The 23,392-nt window shown below is 48.5% G+C and overlaps 2 protein-coding genes and 1 non-coding gene across 3 annotated transcripts; 2 read left to right on the top strand and 1 right to left on the bottom strand.

Moving 5' to 3' along the window:
- Nucleotides 1-41: 41 nt before the first annotated feature.
- On the top strand, nucleotides 42-9,780 carry Eif2b1 (eukaryotic translation initiation factor 2B subunit alpha). The gene is made up of 9 exons (XM_047560280.1): nucleotides 42-170; nucleotides 952-1,053; nucleotides 2,059-2,195; nucleotides 2,301-2,417; nucleotides 3,949-4,061; nucleotides 4,611-4,679; nucleotides 6,505-6,580; nucleotides 7,871-7,996; nucleotides 8,548-9,780. The coding sequence occupies exons 1-9, from the start codon at nucleotides 158-160 to the stop codon at nucleotides 8,710-8,712; spliced, it is 918 nt and encodes a 305-aa protein (XP_047416236.1). The 5' UTR covers nucleotides 42-157; the 3' UTR covers nucleotides 8,713-9,780.
- Nucleotides 7,508-23,202, bottom strand: Ddx55 (DEAD-box helicase 55). Its single transcript, XM_047560279.1, is given in 15 exon segments — nucleotides 7,508-10,127; nucleotides 10,667-10,959; nucleotides 11,258-11,426; nucleotides 12,090-12,204; nucleotides 12,765-12,857; nucleotides 15,078-15,209; nucleotides 16,189-16,271; nucleotides 17,293-17,435; nucleotides 17,438-17,481; nucleotides 18,266-18,415; nucleotides 18,986-19,048; nucleotides 19,132-19,223; nucleotides 19,943-20,029; nucleotides 20,120-20,170; nucleotides 22,615-23,202. Coding segments are annotated over 15 exon segments (2,025 nt in total). The 5' UTR covers nucleotides 22,954-23,202; the 3' UTR covers nucleotides 7,508-9,956.
- On the top strand, nucleotides 14,255-14,327 carry Trnaa-agc (transfer RNA alanine (anticodon AGC)). The gene has a single exon. It is a non-coding gene; the product is annotated as a tRNA-Ala (tRNA).
- Nucleotides 23,203-23,392: the final 190 nt, after the last annotated feature.

Below are 23,392 nucleotides of genomic sequence, written 5' to 3'. Positions count from 1 at the left end.
TGCGCGCTGCACTACGGCCCCGCCCCCAGAGCGCCGGATGTGACGTCGGAGTGCGCCGCGCGCAGTCTGCTTGTAGCTTGGCGAGCGCAGTCGTGGGACTTAATAGAAGCCTCGCGAGCGGCTGCGGGGTCCCAGGTCTCCACGGTCCGGAGGCACCATGGACGATAAGGGTAAGTCGGGACGGGCTGGGGGACCAAGCCGCACAGGGGTCCCCCACCAACCTCCCAACCAGCCCAGAGTGGACTCGGGAGAGTCTCTGTCCAAGCTCTGGCCGCTCGGCTGGATTTTCCTGTAATCGCAATTAAATCTCCCTCGCTGCTCCTGAATCCAGGGAATGGGCCCTGAGAGCGTCCGCAGACACCCCTCCACCCATAGCCCGTTCCCTGGGCCTCCGAAAAAATGAGACCTCGGACCACGTAAAGTGGAAAGGCTTCCTGCCACATCGGATCTGTTATTAGAAACGAAAGGATAAGGCATCATTGGTTTGCTCATCCTGTACGGTTATCAAGGTGTTTTATTAAGTGGAAAACAAGGGCGAACTAATACAATACTTGTCATGTAAAAAAAGGCGAGGTGGAATTTGAACTCTGTATGTACATGTGTGTAGTTGAGTAGACGTGAACTAGCATAGACTGGGGTGGACAGGTGGATGACTCTGGGATCCTCTTAAAACTTAGAGCAAAGAGTAGAAAGAAAAATGACTTTTCATTACATTAATTTTAGGGCTTAAATTTTATGCCTTGCACACTGATAACTATCTTAAAGTAAGAAAGAGTAAAGTGGTGTCGTCTCTATGCCTATCACCATTTCTCATGTCCCGGAAGCTAAACACCCCAAAAAGAAAGTATTTTCAAAATGATTTTGCTTCTTAAGGTCAATAATGACAAACAATCTTTCTGGCCTTATATCCTGCAAAATGAATCTCATGAGTCACTTTTTCTCCCTTCCCAGAATTAATTGAATACTTCAAGTCTCAGATGAAAAAAGATCCTGACATGGCCTCAGCAGTGGCTGCCATCCGGACTTTGCTGGAATTCCTGAAGAGAGATAAAGGTAAAGAGGGTCATCCTTGGAACACTCTTGGTCTTAGGAAAGTCTTCTAATTACTATTAGAAATGTAGAAAGTGAGAGATGTATATTTCCTTACATCCTTAAGCCAGCTTCTTTCTTCATTTCAGACCTTTTAACCTGGAGAAAGCCCTCAAGTTATCATTAGAAAGGATCCTTTTTATAAATGATATATGCTTTGAATCAAAAGTGACCATTTTTCTCATATTAACATGAGACATATTACAGCAGTAATTCAACTTTATACATATTTATTGAGCTTTTGCCTTGCCCTGGGTTCTGTACAGATGCTAGAGAGAACATTTCAGAATAAATTTTGGTGTTATTATTCATTGTGATCTGTTAATTCACCGATCTAAATGTGTAAGCATCTGAGTATAGCATAATGCCTTTATAAGCAAAATACTAATGATGATGAAGATGATGCTGTCCCTAAACTGAAGGGCTGGACTTCGGACGTGTTTCTACAATAGCCTCCACTGGCTTCCCATTATAGCTACAGTAACATTCAGACATCTTAGGCTGCCCGGTACTGTCTTGCAGACCTCATCTGCCACCTTATTTACCTTCCGCCTTGTCCACTGCTAAGCCATGCTGCAGCTCTGCTAGCCTCTCGGCATTTTTCATGCCAAGTTTATTCCCAGATTGGGGCCTGTGCATTGTTATGGCCTATGCCTGGAGCTTCTTTATGCTGCTGAATCCTTTCTTATTTAGGTCTGTTTAAATGGTCTTCATTCCAAACGGCATCTCTTTCAAGTGGCCACCTTATTCATCATTCTGATCCTCTCTGTCCTTTCTACATTCTGTAATTTATTTCCTTTTTTGTTTACTTGTTTATTGTTTGCATCCTCCACTAGGAAACAGCCCTTTTTCATTGATGTATCCCTGTCATCGATGCAACCAGTAAATAGTCACTGTATGAATGAATCACAGATCTAGCAAGGGACTGACACTGAGGGGAACATCACATTTCTCCTTTGATCATTCCAGGGGAGACAATCCAGGGACTGAGAGCGAATCTCACCAGCGCCATAGAAACCCTGTGTGGCGTGGACTCCTCCGTGGCAGTGTCCTCTGGTGGGGAACTCTTCCTTCGCTTCATCAGCCTTACCTCCCTGGAGTATTCTGTAAGCCACTGCCTGCCCTGGGGTTTCCTTTCCTTATCTCTGTTTGACTGCACATATTCTCAGCTTTCTGGATCCTCTCTCCTCACCTTGCTCTTCTCTTCCTAGGATTACTCCAAATGTAAAAAGATCATGATTGAGCGGGGAGAACTTTTTCTCAGGAGAATATCCCTATCAAGAAACAAAATTGCTGATCTGTGCCATACTTTCATCAAAGATGGGGCGGTGAGTAGACATCTAGCACACGTGGTAACAGAGCAAGGACTTTAGAATCAAACGATTGGGGCTAAAATCCCAGCTCTTCCATTCACTTGATGGGTAACCTTGGGCAGGTTCTTCCAACTTCTCATCTGTTCAGTAAGGGCAACAACAATGCCTGCCTCATAGGTCACCGCAAGGACTAAGTGAGATGGTACGTTAGGGGCTCAGTGCTCTGGAAACAGATACTATAGATGCTTGTCATTGTAAACAGGCAGAGGAAAACACTGGGACAGCATTGGCGATTCTTGATTTAACAAGTTTTTCTAAAGAAGTATTTTTATGATTGGATATATAGTTTATTAAATCCACACAGACCAGCTCTTGTCACTGGTTAATTTGAAGCATCTTCCTGGTGACGGTAACTACTGGGTTGAGGTTTTCTTTTAACTTTGTTTCAGATGCCATGACAGTAATGCAGGGCTCCCAGATGTGTGTCAGTCTAAGTGAGGCAAGACAGGAACCGCACGTTAGGCCTGTCTCCCAGCTCAGGTCATAAACTTTTATGATGTCTCTCCCTCCAGCGTACATCCTTTTCGCCACCTAAGCCTCCACTGACAATGAAAGCATTTTACTTGCATTTCAACTCTTAAATCTTGTCCTCTTTTCTATTACCCCTTTCCAAACCTTAGAAGAATGTTATTAAATAAATTACATAATAGATGTAAGTGGAACATGTACAAAAGCCAGTTGCAAACCAAGCCTTTTGGGGCCACGTGGAAGCAGAGTTGTGACTGCCTCTCGCTGAGGCCTTCTCCAGCCCTGCGGGACTTGCCATGTGGTCATTATTCCGCAGGTTTCCTCTGCCTGTGTCACCCATTTCAGCACTGATCTAGACTACGTGTAGAGCAGGGCTGCTCAGGTGTCAGGTGAGGCACTGACAGGAGTCTGGACACCATGCCTGCCATCTTTGTTACACAACCCTTCCTGCTCTTCCTTAGAAGAGACCTCTTGTAAGTTTCCACAGATCATTACCTGCCCCACAGATGACTTGTATTTATCCCAAAGAGTATTTATGAAAATTTTAAAAGTTATTAGCCAACATTTAATTACTACATTTTCAGCTTCCCTGGAAAAATCAGATATTTTGGCAATAGTAGGACCATGTGAAAACAGTAAGAGCTAAGGAACCTTGGTCCCCCTCAGCCTTGCCATGCCACTGGTGCCACCTTGCCCACTGCATTGACTGATGTCATCTGCCTGGTACCTGTAGGCCCAAGTGTGTAAACTACGTCTTAGAGATAGGGAAACCAACCCAGGGAACCCCATGGGCTCTCAGGCCCTGTGCGGGAGACCCACACTACATTGCTCTGGCAGGAACTTTGTCAGCTCGTAAAGGGCTTGAAACTCAGCGTCCTCTCAGGATCTCTTCTGATGATGGTTAATCTGTGAGGCAAGACTACAGAGGAGCTTAGAGCGCCAGGAGCACACACCACAGTGCAGAGGTGTGGGCCGTCGCCAGGGAGCTTCCCCTTCACGAAGCTTTCTCCGTCCACAGAGGATACTGACTCACGCCTACTCCAGAGTGGTCCTGAGAGTGCTCGAAGCAGCCGTGGCAGCCAAGAAGCGCTTCAGCGTGTACGTTACAGAGTCACAGCCTGATTTGGCGGGGCAAGTATCTATCTTCCTGTTCAGTCATATGTCCAGCAGTCATTCTGGAGAGCACACCAAGACTGGAGTTCATCATAGTAGGAACCAGAACATGCCACATTGGCCAGGCAGGCTGTGTTGCCTTTGATCTTGTCATTCCTGCCCCTGGAAGAACAGTCATGGTGGATTTGCCACAGGGTAGAATACAGGCTCCAGGGTTTTACTTAAGTAGTCAAATCAGAGGAACAGCAAGATTGTGTTGTTGAAAAGTTATCATCAAGGAGTAGGTACTTCACATCCCTATCTTTTCAGAAAATAATAAAAGCAAAACTTTTCTTTTTGTAAGAATTTGCATCTCTTCCCCAAAATGCCTGAACAAAATTTTCCTGAAATGCATGCTTTTTCCTAGAGAAACCAAGTTCTTGTTTCCTTGATCCAAAAGTTTTGGGATCTGCCCCTTAGTTCATTAATAGTAACTGAGCTTTGAGCTAGCATGATTTATCACTATCTTAATTGACTCACCAGCCATCACTATGGGACTTTCTCTAATGTTCCCAATGTCATCTTCAGTAAGAAAATGGCCAAAGCGCTCTGTCAACTCAACGTTCCTGTCACTGTGGTGCTAGATGCTGCTGTTGGGTAAGTGCCCGTCTTCTCTGTCATGATCACCTGTCCTGCCTGCCCCCAGGGTGACTCTAAGTAGTGTTTTCAGATTGAAGGTTTGACTCCCATTCTTAAAGCCACACTTGTGTCTTAATTGATAGCTGCCCTAAACCAGCAAGCCCATTATGAGGTCTCTGTAGCGTGTGCAGGAAACAGGACTATGGAGTGTTGGTCAGTAAGGGTTGTGTCCCTAGCACGCTGTGAGCGTCTGTGCATTTAAGAGTGAGATGCAGGGCTGGGGTTCTGGCTCAGTGGTAGAGTGCTCGACTAGAACACACGAGGCACCGGGTTTGATCCTCAGAATCACACAAAAATAAAATAAAGGTATTGTGTCCACCTACAACTAAAAAATATATTTAAAAACATGTTAAAAAAAAAAAAAAAAAAAAAAGAGTGAGAAGGTTGAATTTCGATCAGCAGTTGGGGCAGTCAGTCCTCTCTCCAGCCCCAGCACAGCTGTCCTCGCTCGGCATGTGCCAGGCGCTGCTCCTCCCCAGGCACTTTCCTCCTGAAACCCACATCCCATTTTCCTTGAATCGTCAGTGTGTGCACATGAGAAAATAGGAGTAAAGATCTCTTAGGAAACAAACACAGTCAGATTATTAATAAAATAAGGGGGCTGAGGACGTAGCTCAGTTGGTAGGGTGCTTGCCTCGCAAACACAAGGCCCTGGGTTCAATCCCCAGCACCACAAAAAAAAAAAAAAAAAAAAAAAGGAAATTAGAAATGTGTTGAAGAGCACACTTTGAGCAACTCTGTTTATTTTGCTCATTTAAAAGGTCAATTGTGCTGGGCATGGTGGCATATATCTGTGATCCCAGAGACTTGGGAGGCTGGGGTAGGACAATCCCAAGTTCAAGGGCAGCCTCAGCAATGAAGTGGGACCTGTGTCAAACTGAAAAAATTAAAAGGGCTGGGGATACAGCTCAGTGGTAAAGCACCCCTGGGTTCAGTCCCCAGTACCAAAAAAAAAAAAAAAAAAAAAAAAGTAAATAAGTAAATTGCTTTCTTCTTACTAGGAATATTCTTGAGTAATGGCTTGTTTCCAACTTCAGATCACATTGGGTTTTTAAACTTTTGTTTTATTTGTGTTGAAGCAGAACTGAGTGCACACAAATAAGGGGGGACACAGTTCTGGTTGAGCTACACACATGCTTGTGCACATGTGTCAGGCAGTGTAGCCCATCACACTGAGGGGTAGTGGTCAGAGGGACGTTAATGCCTGTGCTAACAGAACTGCTAACAATGCCAGGGGCTGATGCCTCCTGTTAAGTCCTCCCCCTCCCCCCCCCTTTTAAAGTGATTTATTTTCATAGCAAAATGGGAGGGCACAGAGATTTCCCATAATCATCTACCCCACAGGCAAACCTCCCCCTTTACCAGTGTCCCCGCCAGAGTAGTATGTGTTACAAATGGTGACTCTACATCAACACATCTTTACCAGCCGAAGTCCACAGTGTACGTTAGGGGTCACTCTTGAGGTTTTGCATTTTGGGGTTTGGCTAACTGTATAATGACATGTACCCACCACTACAATATCACACTGAGTATTCCCTCTGTCCTGTAAATCCTCTACCTCGCCAACCCATCCCTCCCACCCTCTAACTCAGAACAATCAATCACATAATAAGTTTTTCTCAGTAAAGACCCTTCCTCAAGGGAACCTGGTATCTTCTAAGTCCCTTTTGAGCAAAGACAGTTGTGGGGGGACTTGCCATGATGAAAATGGAGTATCAGAAATGATGCTGCCAACTAGATCCAAGGAGAGAAAGCATAACGCGCTTCTGACTTCCTTCCTCAGCTACATCATGGAGAAGGTAGACCTCGTCATAGTTGGAGCTGAGGGAGTCGTTGAAAATGGCGGCATTATTAACAAGGTAGGAGCAGCGGTCTGCCCAGGTCCTGCTCCGGACAGGAGCTATATTGCTAATGGGGTGCCAGACAGCATTGCGTCCTGATTCACGCCCCTCCTGATCCTGGCATCAGGACTTCACTCCGTTCCTGTGGCCACTGCCACAGTCAACCAAATTGAGCTCGTATTTTCTTCCTTAAAAGACAGATCTACAAAAATTAAGTCGATGTGATTTATATTTTCACAAAAGAGGTTCTAGCTGGAAAGTGCAGTTTGTTTGCTTTCTGTTTTTAACCAAGCATATATTTGACCTTAGTATATTTCATTAGTTTCTCTATTTGCTGCTTAACTTGGAAAAGTTTCATGAATTTTCTTTCCCCATACTGGGATTGAACCCAGGGGCGTTCTACCACTGAGCTACATTCTCATCCATTTTTACTATTATTGTTATTTTTATTTATTATTTTAAAATTTGAGAGGGTCTTGCTAAGGTGCCTCAGCTTGCCTCAAATTTGAGTTCCTCCTGCCTCAGTCTCCTGAGCCACTAGGATTATGGGTGTGCACCAGCACCCTTGGCTAAAATAAATTTTATTAATTTTTTTAAATTGTAGATGGACAAAATACCTTATTTTTATTTATTTAATTTTATGTGGTGCTGAGGATCGAACCCAGTGCTTCACATGTGCCAGGCAAGTGCTCTGCCACTGAGCTATAACCCCTTCCCATTAGGTAATTAAGTAGTTAAGATAGATACATAAAACAAAAACCTTTTTATTTTGGGGGGCAGGGAGGGATACCAGGAATTAAACCCAGAGGCATTTAACAGTTGAGCCACATCCCCAGCCCTTTTTTGTATTTATTTAGAGACAGGGTCTCACCAAGTTGCTTGGTACCTCAGTTTTGCTGAAGCTGACTCATGATTCTCCTGCCTCGGCCTCCTGAGTCACACGGATTCTAGGCGTGCACCACCACGCCTAGCTATCTTTTTTTTTTTTTTAACACACACACTAATATGGAATGCTAATTTTAGTATCCAAGCTGCCAAAGCAAGCACTGCGTACTGTTTTCTTGATGGACACGCAGCTGTGTGCATACCTCATTGTGGTTTTCATTTCGTTTCCCTCCCCAACAACTAACCATATTGAGCATTTTTGCGCTTACATAAGGGTCATTCGCAGATCTTTGGAGAAATATTTTCTTTTTTTAAGGGTCCTGATTCCTAAGTAAGAATCACGTATTATGTTCGTCTATACACTTTCTGTTGCTCCCAAGTTCAAGTGTGCTCAGAGCTCACCCTCTACCTCCTGACCCCCAGATTGGGAGCCACCAGATGGCCGTGTGCGCCAAGGCACAGAACAAGCCCTTCTATGTAGTTGCAGAAAGCTTCAAGTTTGTGCGGCTCTTCCCACTAAACCAGGAAGACGTCCCAGATAAATTTAAGGTAAGATTGTCCTGTCTGAAGGAATCCTTGAGTCTATGCTGAACTTGAAGGGATACCTCCTTCCCCAGAATTCACTCTCTTCAGCCTGGTTCACTCAGGCAGCACTCTGCGCAGGAGAGAAGGCAGGAGGCCAGCAGCTGAATCCCAGCCTTGGGGTCCACTGCCCATGCACCTTCCACCTCCACCTTTCACAAACCTCGCAGCCTTGACCAAGTCCCTTTGCTGAACTTCAGTTCCTTATCTGTGGAACAGGATGGTATTACCTGATGGTGGTGGGAAGCTTTTGGCAGGGCTGGCTGGGCTTCTCTCCATGGCTACTCTAAGTGGTTGCCTTGGGAGGTCGGAGAAGGGAGCCCAGCAGTTGTGAGGGGCCTGTGGTTTAGGTTTCTTGCTTGCTTCGTCCTTGGCTGGTAGGCCACTATGATGTGGCTCACAGTGGCAGGTCTGCCCTCCCCGACTCACTGCCCGAGCAGCCTCGGGACCAGCACACCGACAGCAGCACAGATCGCTGGCTGTGCCACGCAGACTAACACAGGTTCTTCTCTCCTCAGTACAAGGCAGATACTCTGAAGTCTGCCCAGGCTGGACAGGACCTCAGAGAGGAGCACCCGTGGGTGGACTACACCTCTCCTTCCCTAATCACCCTGCTATTCACAGACCTGGGTGTGCTGACACCCTCAGCAGTCAGCGATGAACTCATCAAGCTCTATCTGTAACTACTGGTCCTCCACCAGCGTCCAGCCTGTGCGCCTGGGGCAGAACAGGCAGCCTCGACCCCTGTGAGCCAGAAGGAACCATTCTGTGGAAGACCTGTGTACTGTGGACTTCAATCACAAGTCTTGGAGGATCTTTTTTACTCATCTCAGTCCCATCAAAAATGTGCTCTTGGTTCTAGAACCAAACCTAAATGAGCATAGAGCTTCCAGAAACTTTCACTGTCCAGAAATAGCTAGATTATTGGCCACTGCCCCGATGGAAGACCAAGTCCAGCACCCTTTCTCTTGTGCCACTCTAGGCTGATTTGCCAAAAGCATCCAAGAAAGCAAGGCAGCTGAAAAGCAGGGGCCCTCACCACAGCCAGACCCCAAGGGACAGCAGCTGGCAGGATGTGTGCCACGTGCGGAGCTTGTGAGAAAGGCAAGGGACACCTGCTGGCTTGCACCTGCTCCCTGCCCTGGACAGGACCTGGCCAGCGAGTGAACACTGGACCCAGAACACAGGCACGCAGGCATCAGACACCTTCCTGCCGCAGTACCTGTAAACAGGTTCTGAATCTGTAAAAGATGTGAATTTCCTGTAAACACATTTGGTCATAAACAGCTTTTAAAAAGTATATTTGGCAACAAATTCAGCATCTTTTCAAATAAATTGTATGAAAGCTTTTGATACATTTGCTTCAATACTACAGGCTGACCTTAGGCCCCACACATCAGTCACGGCAGTGAGACGTCACCAGCCATGCCACATGAAGGCACTGGCTGAGGATACACTCGAAATACTCAACAGAAGACGGAAACCATCACTAATTCATCCCCAGAATGATTAGTTTCCTGGTCTCCAGATGTTCACCAGTGAAACAGCACTGGAGACTTGACTCCCGGTACACTCCCCACCTTTGCAGGTGCTCTGTGCAGGGCAGAGGATTAGTGAAGTCCAGGGGCTACAGGCACCCTTAGGAACTTTAAAAAGCCTACAGTAAGTATGCTTCGGTATACAAAATAACTTCAGGAAAAAGCGCTTTGGTTACAGGTGACTCCCCAAAATAAACACATCTATTATTTACACTCAGATTGTCTTCTTGGACTTCAAGTCTGGTATGCTGTTAGGGAGGAATTCCCAGGTGTGAAGTCCCTGCCTTGCCTCCCAGTTGACAGAACAGCTTCCAGGACACTCCTGTGTCCCCTGAGTGTGGGGCCAGCTGTGCCCACCTGTGCTTCACCGGAGGCACTGGAATCAGCAGTCAGTCATCATCCAAATCTGAGATCCCCAGATCTGCTGTTGTGGCTCTTTTGCTACTTGTCAACAAGCCCTTCTCAAATTCTTCTTCAGTAATTTTGCCTTTCTTAAACTTTTTCAAGAGCCTTGTGTCATTAAGAAGTTCCTCCATGTCCTCATCTTCAATATCAGAACCCTGAGTGCAAACAAGAAACCAAAAACTGAATTTCTCAGCAACAGCGTGAAATCAACAGGCTTTTTTTGAGGGGGTGTGGAGGGGGGATATTGGGGATTGAACACCAGGGGCACTCACCACTAAGCTACCTTCCCAGCCCTTTTTTTAATTTTTTTTTTTTTTTTTTTTAAGTTTTGATTCATTATACACACATAGGGTACAACTTTTGTTTCCCTGGTTGTCCAGCCCTTATTTTTTATTTTGAGACAGTCATTAAGTTGCTGAGGCCTTGCCAAGTTGCCAAGGCTGGCTCCAAGTTGCAGTCCTCCTGCCTTGGCCTTCCAGGTCTCTGAGATCACAGGAATGCCCAGCAGTTTTTAGTGAGGAACTCTGCTCACGTCCGCTTTCACAAACATGTTTCCCACCCTGCTGACCAACACAATAAAGAAATGGGACAGCCTCACATGACTCCTACGTTCTATTACATTCAAACATTCTACCATGATATTTGCTCAAATTTGTAAGTTGAAATTTAGCCAGTAAACTGCAAGCTTTATTACCTCTTCCCTTTTCCTTTTTTCATTCATCTTTTTCTTCCTTTCCTTTTTGGCCTTCTGCTTCGACCAAGCTTTATTTTTAATGAATTTTCTTCTCCCTTCATTTTCCGTTTTCTCTTTTCTTTGTTGCTCCAGTAGTTTCTGCCTCTGCTTTTCTCTAGCCTTATCTTTAAATGGAATCGTGTCGGTATTAACGTCCACAGGCACAAAATCCGGAAACTGTTTTCCTCTGAGTTCTGGCATCCTGGGCATCCTCAGCAGGGCGAAACCTCGAGCAAGACTAGCAAAATCAAGATCTAATTAAACCAAAACACCAGCGTTAGCACACCAGAACATGGTCACAGAACCAACGACAGAAGAGTCCTCACAACACAATGTTTCTGACCAAAGGACTTCACAGACCCTGTTAATGAGAGTCCCAACAATTACAGTGTGACAGGAAAGAGGACACTGAGCACCCCGTAGTCAGTTGAGTGACTACTCTAAGCCTAGGAAGGACCCCACCTGAGACATTTGGAAAACAGGCTAATCCACACCACGCGCTGTGACAAGCAAAGCGATTTTGTATGTGTAAAACCAGAAGAGCCGACCTACCCTTCAGCCTGAAGATGAGGCTGCACTCGTGCTTCGCGTAGGCCTGGACGCAGGACACGAAAGCTCTCATGCCCTTCTCAAACACAGCTCTGTCAGCCAGGGCCATGGACCTGAGTCTCGGCAGCAGGTCCACAGTGTTCCTCTGGAGTTTCATCTCCTGCAGGGGACACTGCAGAGGCCACACTCTCACCTCCCTGGCTGAGGCCTCATCCCCAGGGTCCCCCGCAAAGCCAGTCAGTAGCACCAACGGCAGAATAATCCATTTTAATCTGAAAGCCTGAAGACTAAATCCAGCCCAAGTATGTTCCTTGGCCTGTATTTCACATTTTTAAAATAAATATATATATTTTAAGTTGTAGGTGGACACGATACCTTTATTTTATTTTTCTGTGATGCTCAGGATCGAGCCCAGGGCCTTCCCTGCTAGGGAAGCCCTCTATCACTGAGCCACGACCCCAGCCCTGTGTTTTACTTTTTTTGTGTGTGTGGTGCTGGGGATTGAACCCAGGGCCTTGTGCTTGTGAGGCAAGCGCCCTACCAACTGAGCTACATCCCCAGTCCCTGCATTTTACATTTTTAAAAGAAAATCTGAAAATGAATTTCCCATGATTCTGCTCTGACAGGAGAGCACAGCAACACTGGCCATGTCCCCAGTGTGGCCTTGGCCTGGGCGCAGACTGGCTGCCACCCTGGCCCCACAGCCTCAAGGCCAGCCAGGTTCCAAAACAGACCCCCCACCCACCCTGATCTAATCCTTTGACCACACTCGGGACAAGAACTGTCACAGCTGCCCTGTCACTGGGTATTCTATACAAAAAGGGAAGCAACTTACTTTTTGGTTAATCGCCAGGAAATTGACGTAGGACTCTTCCATGGGCAGGAGAAACACCAGCGCGCTGCCCCCATGGCCAATGCGGGCTGTGCGGCCACAGCGATGCACGAAGGCACTGTGAGGATACAGGACAGGAGCCAGGTGGCCGTGAGCAGAGCCCAGACTCTGGCCACACACTGACCCAGCCACTGACCAGCATGGGAAAGTGGCTACCAGAGGCACCACAGGAGCCAGGAGTGCAGGTGCCAGCGCGGCTCAAGCACGCCTGTGTTAACTCGCCCCTTCTCTGGGACCACACGGGCAGGACAGGATCACACAGAGAATTTGGGACGCAATGAAAATTATAAAGAACAAAATACAAAAGACCTGTAATCTCAGAAGTAACCATTATCATCACTTAGGAGCTTATGTTACAGGATTTTTTTTATGTGGGGAAAATAATTGTGATTTTCATATATGGTATTTTGAATTGTTTTTTTCCCACTTAAAACAGCCTATTATGCAATTCAGCAAGAACTTTCAGTACTTGAAAATAATATACCACAGGTTATTCACCCATTAATCTATTCTTGCTATTTAAAATAATATTCTGAACGTCATTATGTTTGTCTTCCTCTTACTCCCAGTCAGTGAGCTCGAGTCCTCAACAGAGAGGGTCCACTCTACCCTGAGTACCTGGCGCTGCTGGGAGGGTCATACTGCAAAACCCAGTTCACTTCGGGAATGTCGATCCCGCGTGCCATCACGTCAGTGCACACCAAGATCCCACTAGAGGAGGAAAACAAGGGTTCAGTGTAAGGAGGTCATCTTGTCACCTTCAGGGAGTCTACCAACCTCAATGATGACAGCAACACAGAGGCTCTGGACTATCCACAGAAGCAAATAGTTTCCCCCCAGTATTGGGATTGAACTCAAAGGCACTCTACCAATAAGCTACACCCTCGGCCCTTTTTGAGACATGATCTTAATAAGTTGCCCAAGCTGGCCAGGCATAGTAGCACATGCCTGTAATCACAGTGACTTGGAGGCTGAGGCAGGAGGATCACATGTTCAAGGCCAGCCTGAGTAACTTAGTAAGGAACTGAACATCTTTGCAAGATCCTGTCTCAAAAATAAGAACTAGAAAAAATGGGGATGTAGCTCATGGGTAAAGCACCTCTGGGTTAAATCTCCAGTACCAAATAAATAAGTAAATTGCCAGGTGGACCTTGAACTTCCAGTCCTCCTGTCTCAGCTTCCTGAGTTGCTGGCTGATGCTATAATAACATGCCTGACAACATAACTCTTATAATTATACCTATAACTATTGTATTATTAAAGATAAAAACACCTAATAAGCATATCACAGAAGCTAATACTCCCTGATGGTAATATTTTATTTTTTTCTTCCTCCTAAGAATCTCCATAACTTTACAAATTCCCAAAGAAAATGGGGGTTAGGAGATAAAGCAAGTATTTTTTTTGATCGGTGTATTTCCACTGAAAGACTAAACTGGTGGGCTATCTTGGTGCCACTTCAGGAAAACCAGTGGTACTTTCACTCTGTCGTTCTGAAGCCAAGTCCTTGCAAGCAGCCACAGCGCAGAGGCGGGGCAGGCTGCAAGGTGGGCTGGGAGCAGGGCAGGAGCGGAGAGCCCGCCATGCCAGTGTGGGCCTGAGGCACGCGGAGGTCCAGCTGGGTCTGGTGTGGATGCCCACTGCACACAGCACCAGGCCCAGACCCCCGGGTATTCACAGCCCCACGACCTCAACCTCCTGCTTTAGTGGTGAGAAAACGAAGGTGAGGCAGAGCCAATCGGAGATGCAGAGCTGACCAACAGCACTGGCACCTTCCCAAGCCCTCAGCAGAAACGTGACGTGGAGCCTGGCCCAGCACACTCGGGCAGCAGCCCCTTGTCGTCCCCTCACCCTGCCGGAGCTGTTCCTATTCCTGAATAAATCCTATTCCCTTCACTCTTGCCTTCCGTTGTCCATGAATTTCTGTCTTTGAATTTGTGAGAAAAGTATCCAGAATCTGGCAGTGGGCTGCTGGGCTGAGGGCAGAGCCCACCATGGAAAGGCGCAGCACATTTCTTGCCACAGAGGCCCGCAGCTTACGCAGACCCACACGGCAGAAGTGGAGAAACACCTCTTTCAACTTTGCCCTTAGGAGTACTTTAACGGGCTGGTGTTGTGGCTCAGTGGTAGAGCGCTCGCCTAGCATGCGGGAGGCCCTGGGTTCGATCCTCGGCACAGCATAAAAATAAAGGTACTGTGTCCAGGTACAACTAAAAAATACACATTTAAAAAAGGACAGCATAAAAATAAAACAAAGGTATTATGTCCATCTACAACTAAAACAAAATATTGGGAAAAAAGTCCATCAACAACTAAAAAAAAAAAAATATATATATATATATGATAATTTTTAAAAAGCGTACTTTAATGTAGGGCTGAGGTTGTGGCTCACTGCTAGAGTGCCTGCCTAGCACACGTGAGGCCCTGGGTTCCATCCTCAGCAGCACATAAAAATAAAGGTACTGTGTCCAGGTACAACTAAAAAATACACATTTAAAAAAGGAGTTCTTTAATGTAGCTGTGCAGTGATTAAGAAAAACAGAAACAAGCTATGCTCATGAGGAAATCACGAGGTCCGTGCTGGGTGGCCATCACCTTGACGACCCACAGGCAGCTTCTGTCCCCGTGAGCCCACAGAACTGCCCTGTTCTGCTCCACTCCTCCAGTGGACAGTCACCAGAACCCCTCCGAGCCAGGCACCAGGAAATCCAGGAACACACGGAACACGAGGTTACGGCAGGCAGGGTGCTCAGTAAGCCAGGGGCCCAGCAAAGTGTGCAGGGAGCAGGGAGGAGGGGCTCCGGGTGTCTCTATGGAGGTGTGATAGTGGGTATGGGATGGAAGGGGGCCCCAGGCAGGGAGAAAGGGGAGCGTGGGAGCCTAGAAAGGCCCGTGGCCAGGGACCTCAACTTGCCAGCGAAGCCAGCCCACCTCTGCAACGTGCGGAACTCCATGAAGATCTTATTGCGCTTGTTCTTCATCTTCCCATGAATGCACATTATCTTCACGTTCCTCACCAGGGCCTCCAGAGCCTTCCCATAGTACTCCACACAGGCGCAGGTGCTGTCGGGGGACAGAGGGCTCAGAGGCATGCCCCTCCTGGCCCTCCTGCAACGGGACCGGAGCACTAAAAGAGGGTGAGAAGACGGACCGCCTACGCCCAGGGGTGAATGGAGAGCACCCGCGCTAAGCCCCACCAGAAACCCGAGTCTGTGAAAGGTGGTGGACCGAGTCAAGACTCTGAGGGTGTGTCCCACTGTCCAAAGACATCCAGCCAGAGGTCCCCCGGCTCTGAGAAAGGCTTAGCTGAAGCGGTCCTCCAGGACGAAAAGAAGGACGTAAGACAAGCAGGCGAGATTCAAGCTACTCTCCTTCCTCTTGGAGAACTGCTCCTGCCTCCGAGAGCGGGATTCCCAAGGGCTCAGCAAACAACCCAGGTCTGCTGAAGCAGAAGGTCCCTCCCAGACATCGTGGACTTGGGGCTGATTCAGCTGAGGAACGCACACACTGCTATCCTGCTCTGTGACAACAGGACAAACCCCACGGTGACAGCCTGGGTGCCATGCCCAAGCCATTCCCAACATCTTCTTTCTTCACCTGCCTCTACTAGCGTCAGTCAGCTAGGGCAGAGGAGTCTCCCAGAAGGTTTTTTGCTTATGGTAGAAAAGGACTGATACAAATAACATTGCCATTCCCGCCCCACGTTTCCTGTCTCTGCCTTCAGTGCAGACACAAGGGCATGACAGTAGCCGCCTGGAAGCTACAGGTGAGGTTCAGGAGAGAAAGGCCAAGACAACCACAGACCCACTACCCGACACTGCCGAGACGTGACGTCAGAAACTGCCTACCTGTGCACCTGACTACAGAAAATAAACCCTTCCTGTCAGAGCCACAGAAGTCGGGTTTCAATTATTTTCAGCCTAGCACACCCTGAGAGAAGAGCATTCATCCTAGATGGAATTTGGAACCCAAGGGCCACCTGCACCTGCATGTTCTAGGCGCAGTTGAATCCCTGACTCTCAACTAGAACCCAGAGGGTTACCTGAAGAAGACTAGGTGTTTTTCCTGTTTATGATTTCGAAGAAAATGTACCAGCTGATTAAATTTCTCATCTGCCTTACACACCTGCAAAATACAAGGAAAAATAAAATTAAGACCTTCAATTTCGGCTTTTTTATTTATTTATTTATTGTTTTGTTTTGTTTTTGGCAGTACTGGGGATTGAACCCAGGGGCACTCTATCACTGAACTACTTCCCCAATCCTTTTTATTTTTTATTTTGAGACAGGGTCTTGCTAAATTGCCCAGACTAACCTTGAACTTGTTCTCCAGAGTACCAGTCTTAAGTTTTAAGGGGTCCAATTTTCTCCAGAATCAGAGACTGTAGTCTGAAGATTAATCAGTCTACCTAGTTCAGAAAGTTCCCAAAGTCTGTCCACTGCCTTGCAAGGCAACTACAGAAAATGACAGCTAGGACTGATGCAGGTCAGAAACGCGGAAACTTCAGGCTGCACAGCAAAACATCTAGGTCGCTCCTGTAGTCTGTCACCTGATTTTCTGTTTGGCTTGTGTATCTAACTGTGTCCTTTCATGGCACAGACATGCTACCAACCCCGGAACCACAGTACCAAACCATGCGGTTCCAGGCCAGTGTGATAAAAACAGCTGGTACTTGGGGTGGGAAGTTCAGAGACACTGTCCTTGGAGACCATGCTTAAAGTACACTTATGCCCAAGTTAACTCAGTCACTCATTCAAAAGGTAGGACCATTTGTCATTCAGATCATGGGTTCCAGTTCTGTCTCCAAATGCATTCTTAGTGTGTCACAGGTCCTTCTCTTTCTTGAGGGAGGTGGTTGGGTGCTGGGGATTGAACCCAGGGGTGCTCTACCACTGAGCTACATCCCCAGTGCTTATTTTTTTTTTTTAATTTTGAGACAGGGTCTCGCTAATATGCTATGAGTGGCCTCCAACTTGTGATCCTCCTACCTCAGCCTCCTGACTCACCGAATTACAAGCCTAAGCCATTGCAACTGGCTCACAGGGTCTCATTTTATACACTTACTTTCCCTGTGAGCCTCAAGCACATCCCTAGGACAACGCCATCATTCTGGATCCCAGGCTCGAGCAGACAAGCCCGTGCTCACCATGTAGTAGTTCTCCAGGCGGGAGGGGGTCTTCTGGGTGCTGTTGGCCGCCACACCCTTCTCCTTCACCGAGATGCGGACGGGGTTCCGGAGGCCTGCTCTCACCAAGTTCTCCACCTCCTGCGTCTGTGTGGCAGAGAAAGGCCTGTTCTTCTCTGCTTTGGCAAAAACTCCAGAATGGTGTTTATGCTGAAACGAGAGATCTTACAGTTACTCCGTCACTCAGCAACAGTCACAGTCAGTGCTTTCATGATATGAAACACGTATTTAAAGACGCATTTGGAGAAGCCATCAAATCTCTATAACTGACGTTACTGGAAGCTGAGATTATGAGTGATGTTTGTTTCTCTATACTTTCATTCTTCCGAGGCTTCTCAATATGAGCATAAACTACATGTTTATACTCAGAGGTCAAGTAATAGTGTAAAATTAGGACAAAGCTTTTTGAAGCTAAAAAACACAGTATGGTAGACTTTATGTAGGTGAACCGTATGCCATGTGAATTACGTCCCCCCAAAATCTGGGTTTGTTTGCTGTTTTGTTTTTGGTGCTAAGGACTGAACCCAGTGGCGCTCTACCACTGAACTGCACCCCCAGCACTTTTTACTTTTTATTTTCAGACAGGGTCTCACTAAGTTGTCCCGTCTGGCCTCAAACTTGAGGTCCTCCTGCCTCAGCCTCCAGAGTCACTGGGATTATAGTAGACACAAGCCACTGCAACTGGCAAAAAGTCCGTTTACTAAACAAAAACAACAAAAACCTAAGAAAACCAGGGGGAAAATGCACTTTAAGAAGATCGAAGATAAAATAAATAAAATTGAGTTAACAGAATCTGAAGGGTCCACCTACCTCGTGATCTGAAGTATCAATGAGGTTAACCAATAGTCACTAAGTGATAAAGGAATTCCACTCCGCTCTCCTCTTCCAGCCATCACCTACACACCCCAAGTCAAAGAAACCCAAAATGGGGTACCTTGCTTCAAACCCCATGTCCAGAAGTCTGTCCGCCTCGTCCAGCACCAGGACCTCCAGGGACCTCACACAGCTGGCCAGGTCCAAGCCCTCATCCTTCCTCCGGAACATGTCCTCCAGGCGGCCTGGGGTCGCCACAATGATGTTTCCACTTTGGGAAGAAAGAAAGAATTTACCACACAACTCTGGACCTTGGAAATATCAGAGATGGTTACCAAAACACCAAGCTTCATAAGTCACACAAACCCCAGTGAGGAAAAAACACCCAGGAAGGGGAGGTGGGTCAGCCATGGAGAAAGGGCGAGGGCCCCAAGGGAGATCTGTTCTGGCTCTGGCCACGAGCAGCTCGGGCTGGGCCCAATCCGCCAGCTGTGTCGGTACTTCACCAGTGGACAACCACAACCTCATCACTTGCTACTCTGTCTGTCCTGATCTCCACCGTCAGAGGCAAGTCCCACAGAGAAAGGCTTGCTAGGCCTGACCTCGCACCAGTGTCTGGGGCCTGCAAACCCCAGGAAACTCAACTGTAAGAGAGAATCAGACTGGGCCAGATGTGGCCCGGACTGGCTGACCTGCAAGACCCGAGGAGCTGGGCCTGCAGAAGCACCTCTGGGCAGCGGGCGCTCAGGGACTCTCCGTCAGGCATCAGGCCTCAGCCATGCGTGGTGCCGCCAGTGCAGCACCAAGGGCAACAGAGAGGAGCAGAAGCAGGCGAGCTCACCCTTGTCGCCTGAACCTCTCGACATCTTCTCCAGGGTTCCTGCCTCCAATCCAAAGAATCTGGCTAAAAAAAGAGAGCAACAGGTCTTTGAGCACGTCGAGCAAAACAGTAGCCTGTGGCTGACAGAGATGTTGCATCCAATTTACCTGAACTGTGGGAAGTGCTTCGTGAAATGCGAAAGGACCTCATCAATCTGAATGGCCAGCTCTCGAGTGGGGGTGATGATTATGGCTCCCACCTACCCATGTGGAGGAAGGGGCATGGTTAGCAGAACACAGGGCTCTAGAGCACCCACCACCTCCAGGGGACGGTTCCCAGGGGAACAGCACTTCCTAGACTCCTGGCTGCCACATGTCCACAGCTCCAACTCATGATCATTTGCCATCACTGTGAGCACTGAATCACTGCTTCTAGGGGAATACAGTCAGGGTCCTGCCAATCTCTGGGCACATTTTCACCAACCAATCAATGCACAACCTCATTTTTTGTGGGCTTCTGTTAAAAACACCGTATTCGGTAAATATTGCTGACTTACTCACATTGAACTCACAGCTCTGTAACTCATGCTTAAGGAAAGTTCATCCACTACAGATTTCCTCAGAGCCTTCTTACACTCAGAACACTCCACAGCACCATAGCACCACATTACGGGCAACCAAACAGCAAAATCACCCAAAAAAGGCACAAAAATGTGCAAACATGTGGTACTAAACAGACCACAAAAAGGACACTTCTTTATAGCACGCGGGCTGAAATTCAAAGCATTTCTACAAATGACTGCAAAAGCACCCCAGCTTCAATTTTGGGTTCATAAATTTTAACAAGCAGGCAAATTCAAAAAGAGAATCTCAGATAATGTGGGTCAATTATCTTCTATTTTCTCAAGTTTCTGACCAGCTTCTTATTCAGCTGTGAACTCTCCAGTAGCCAAGTGACAATCCGGTTAGCTCCTCTCACCTGACTCCTTTTTAACTTCTCTTCCCTTCTCAGAAGAATTTCCAGGATGGGGATGACAAAGGCCAGTGTTTTGCCACTACCTGTGACCTGCAAAGGAGGACTGGGTTTTGTGCTGCTTTCCACACAGTTCATTTGAAGAAAACCACGTGGACAGGCTGTATCTCAGGAGGAACTTACCGCTTCTGCAGCAACATCTTTGTTTTTCATGAACAGAGGGATGGTTGCAGACTGAAGAGAGAGATTGCAAAACCAAGTTAAAGAAAGTTGGTAATTCACTGGTGAGGCCCACGTCCTAAGAGCACAGAGGGGGCTAAGGGCACAGTGAACCTTGGGGGGTCCTGACTCAAACATGGCAATGGTGTCTGCACAGACATGTGATGGGAGTCCTGGATTCGAGTCCTGCCCTCTTTTTTCCTCCTTGGGCCAGAAAGGGGTTAAAGACTGCATCTTAGGCATCTTCCAGCTCTGGTGGCCAAACCAGAACAGGCATTCAAACACACCCTCCAGTTTACACACAAGAGGTCCTTCAAGTTTCATAAAAAGTTTGGCTTTTTGGCTTCAGTAACCAAAGCAGTTAAGTCTGAAGCAGACTCAGGTGTTGGCCCTGAGGTCACTTCCCCCAGGACTCCACTCCTGGTCCCCAGAGCAGGTCCCCAGCCCTACCACAGCACGTCAGACCACTCCACCTGCTTCTGCGCAGGTGCTTATCAACCTGGAAGGTTTCTGTCCTCCCTCCCCGGGGAACATAAGTGATGTCTGGAGTCATTTTCAATTGTCAAAACCCAGGGTGAAGTTGCTGTTACTGACATTTAGCAGGCAGATTCCAGGGATCTTGATAAACATCCGAGGACACCCCAGAGAGCCCTCACGACAATGTTTTCCAGCTCAAATGTTAGAATCACCAAGGCTGCAGACCTTGCTCTAGACCACTGTCATCCGACAGAAATAATATGAACCATACATGCTTTTAAATTTTCAAGTTACTACCTTAAGTAAAAAAAACACAGCTGAAATAAATTTTAACATTTATTTAACATTTAATAATATTCAATATTTACTTAGCCACACATTCAAATACTGTCACTTCAACATTTAATCATTATTTTCCATTCTTTTTTTCAGATCCAGTCTTCAAAATCCAGTGTTACTTTAACAGAGCACATCTCAATCTGGACTAACCACGTTTCAAGTGCTCAAAAGCCACATGCGCGTAGCTGACTGGGGCAGGGGACGGACAGCTCTAGGTGACGCGCTCCGATGGAGACTGGGTCTGGTTTGTGCGAGGTGCACCACGTGGCACTCCCAGCTTTTATCTTCAGCCTGCCTGCTCTCGGCATCGTTCCCAGTGGTCTTAGGGACAGACTCAACCTTTTAAAACAGAGCCCTCTTGATCTCCCCCTGAACCTGTCACACTCCCAGCCTTCCTCATCTTGGCAGACGGAACACCATCCACCCAGCTACAGAACCCCAGGATCCTCCTGGAGCCCCGTCATCACCCCTCATCCAGCCCCTCAGCCATCTTAAAGCCACCCTCATGTGCCTTCTCACTGTCCACTGCTCCCATTCTACCCCCCCACCATTCCTCATGGTCAACGGCCTCCTGGGGGACCTCCCTGCTTCCTCCATTCTCTCCGCAGCATCACATCCCTTCCTGTACACCGCTTCCCACAGACGATGGCCTCTCCATACATTTAGAATAAAACCCAAGCAGCCGGGCACTGTGGTGCACAAGTGTAAGGTCACATCGGCAACTTAGGAAGACTACTTTAAATTAAAAAATAAAAAGGGCTGGGGGATGTATCTCAGTGGTAAAGTGCTACCTGGTTCAAACCCCCGTATGTACGTACATATGTACATACATACATACATACCTACATAAATAAATATAATTCCAGCCCCTGCCTGACTGTATGACCCAGCCCTGCCCTGCTCATCTCTTATGTGACTCAAGCTACTCGACCACGATCTACTGGCATTTCTCTGCTGGAATGAGCTGCCCCAATCACCTCCAGCCCATTCACCATCACTCAGGTCTCAGCTCATGACACCTCCTCAAAGAGGCCCGCTTCTGTCTATGCCATCAGTCCGTTAAGAGTTCCTTCCTAACACATAGCAGCTGAAATCACCTCGTCCCCTTACTTCTTTCTCTAGCTGCCCTAGAAAAGAAAGCCCACGAGTAGGAACCAAGACGGCAAAGTCCCCAGAGCCTAGAGAAGTACCTGATACGCAGCAGGTTCTCAATAAATGTTCCTTAATAAAGGAAGGCACTGTGCCACTATACTGCACCTTCCCACAGACACAACAGGCAACCTTCCCTGAGCTCCACAGGGGCCCATGCAGTCTCATTTAATCCCCACAACCCTAGGAGCCAGGTAACGTCACCTTCGTCATTTCAGAAAAGGAAAGTGAAGCACAGAGGTGAGAGGCGAGTGAAGTCACTGTCCGAGGTCTCACAGACAGAGGGAAGGGCCAGGACAGGAAACAGACCCCAGGGCTGCCGCAGCGCAGGGCGGCGGGAGGCGCGGTGGTCACGGCCACCCGCTTCGCCTCGCCGAGACCGCCGGAGACGTGGCAGAGCTCGGCTCGGGGCAGAGACGCAGCGCGCGCGGGCCTGGACCCTGCGGCTGGCGGGCTCGCGGGCGCCGCCTCCCTCCCCGCCCCGGGACGGATACCTGCACCGGCGTCATGCACGGGAAGCCCAGCTCCCGCAGCGCGCCCAGCACCCGCGGGTGCAGCGGCACGGGCAGCGAGCCCCAGGAGCCCTCCGTCACGTGCTCCATGGCCCCGCCGCTCCCGCCGGGAACGCCCCGCACCGGCGAGCGCTTCCGCTTCCGGCGGCAGGCTCCGCCTCCGGGGCGGAGGGACGGGGCTCCGCGCGCGGCGGGCTCGGCGCAGCGCCCGCTGCCCGCGCGGCCCCTGCGCCGTCGGGCTCCCAGCGCGCGCTGCTCCCGAAGTCTTCCCGGGCCGAGTTCCCCGGCTAGCGCCACTCGTCTGTCCTTGCACACCTCCATCCGGCAGGCTGGCGCGGGCCGCGCGTCCTGCGCCGCCCGAGGACAGTCCCCGCGTCCGCTGTCGGGACGTCTTCCTGATCTCGAAAGCCCCAGCTGCTTCCCTCCCCTCCGCAGCTTTCACCCTTGGCTTAGCGTCTCGGCCGTGGCTACAGGCAAGTCCTCTGCTCCCAGGGGCTGCACAGAGGTCGGACTGTGGGACGAATTCGCGACAGGCGTGAGCGGGGCCGCGCAGACCCCAGCCTGAGCGGCGTTCTGGCTGAAACGGTCGCGTCCCCCGAACTCTAACGAGTGGCGGAGCGCGCTCGCGGCGGGGCCCAGCGCAACTGCACCGCACTGTCGGCCTTTGCCCTCCATTTACTGCTTTTCTGATCTTGGGACCTTTTCCAAGCCCGTTGTCTCCTTTCCAAAATTATTTTACCCAAGATAATGGCAGTCTTAA

This window comes from Sciurus carolinensis, chromosome 8 (assembly GCF_902686445.1).
Source record: "Sciurus carolinensis chromosome 8, mSciCar1.2, whole genome shotgun sequence".
Taxonomy (NCBI): Eukaryota; Metazoa; Chordata; class Mammalia; order Rodentia; family Sciuridae; genus Sciurus; species Sciurus carolinensis.
Note: the sequence above shows the minus strand (reverse complement) of the source record. Positions and strands in the feature narration are given on the sequence as shown.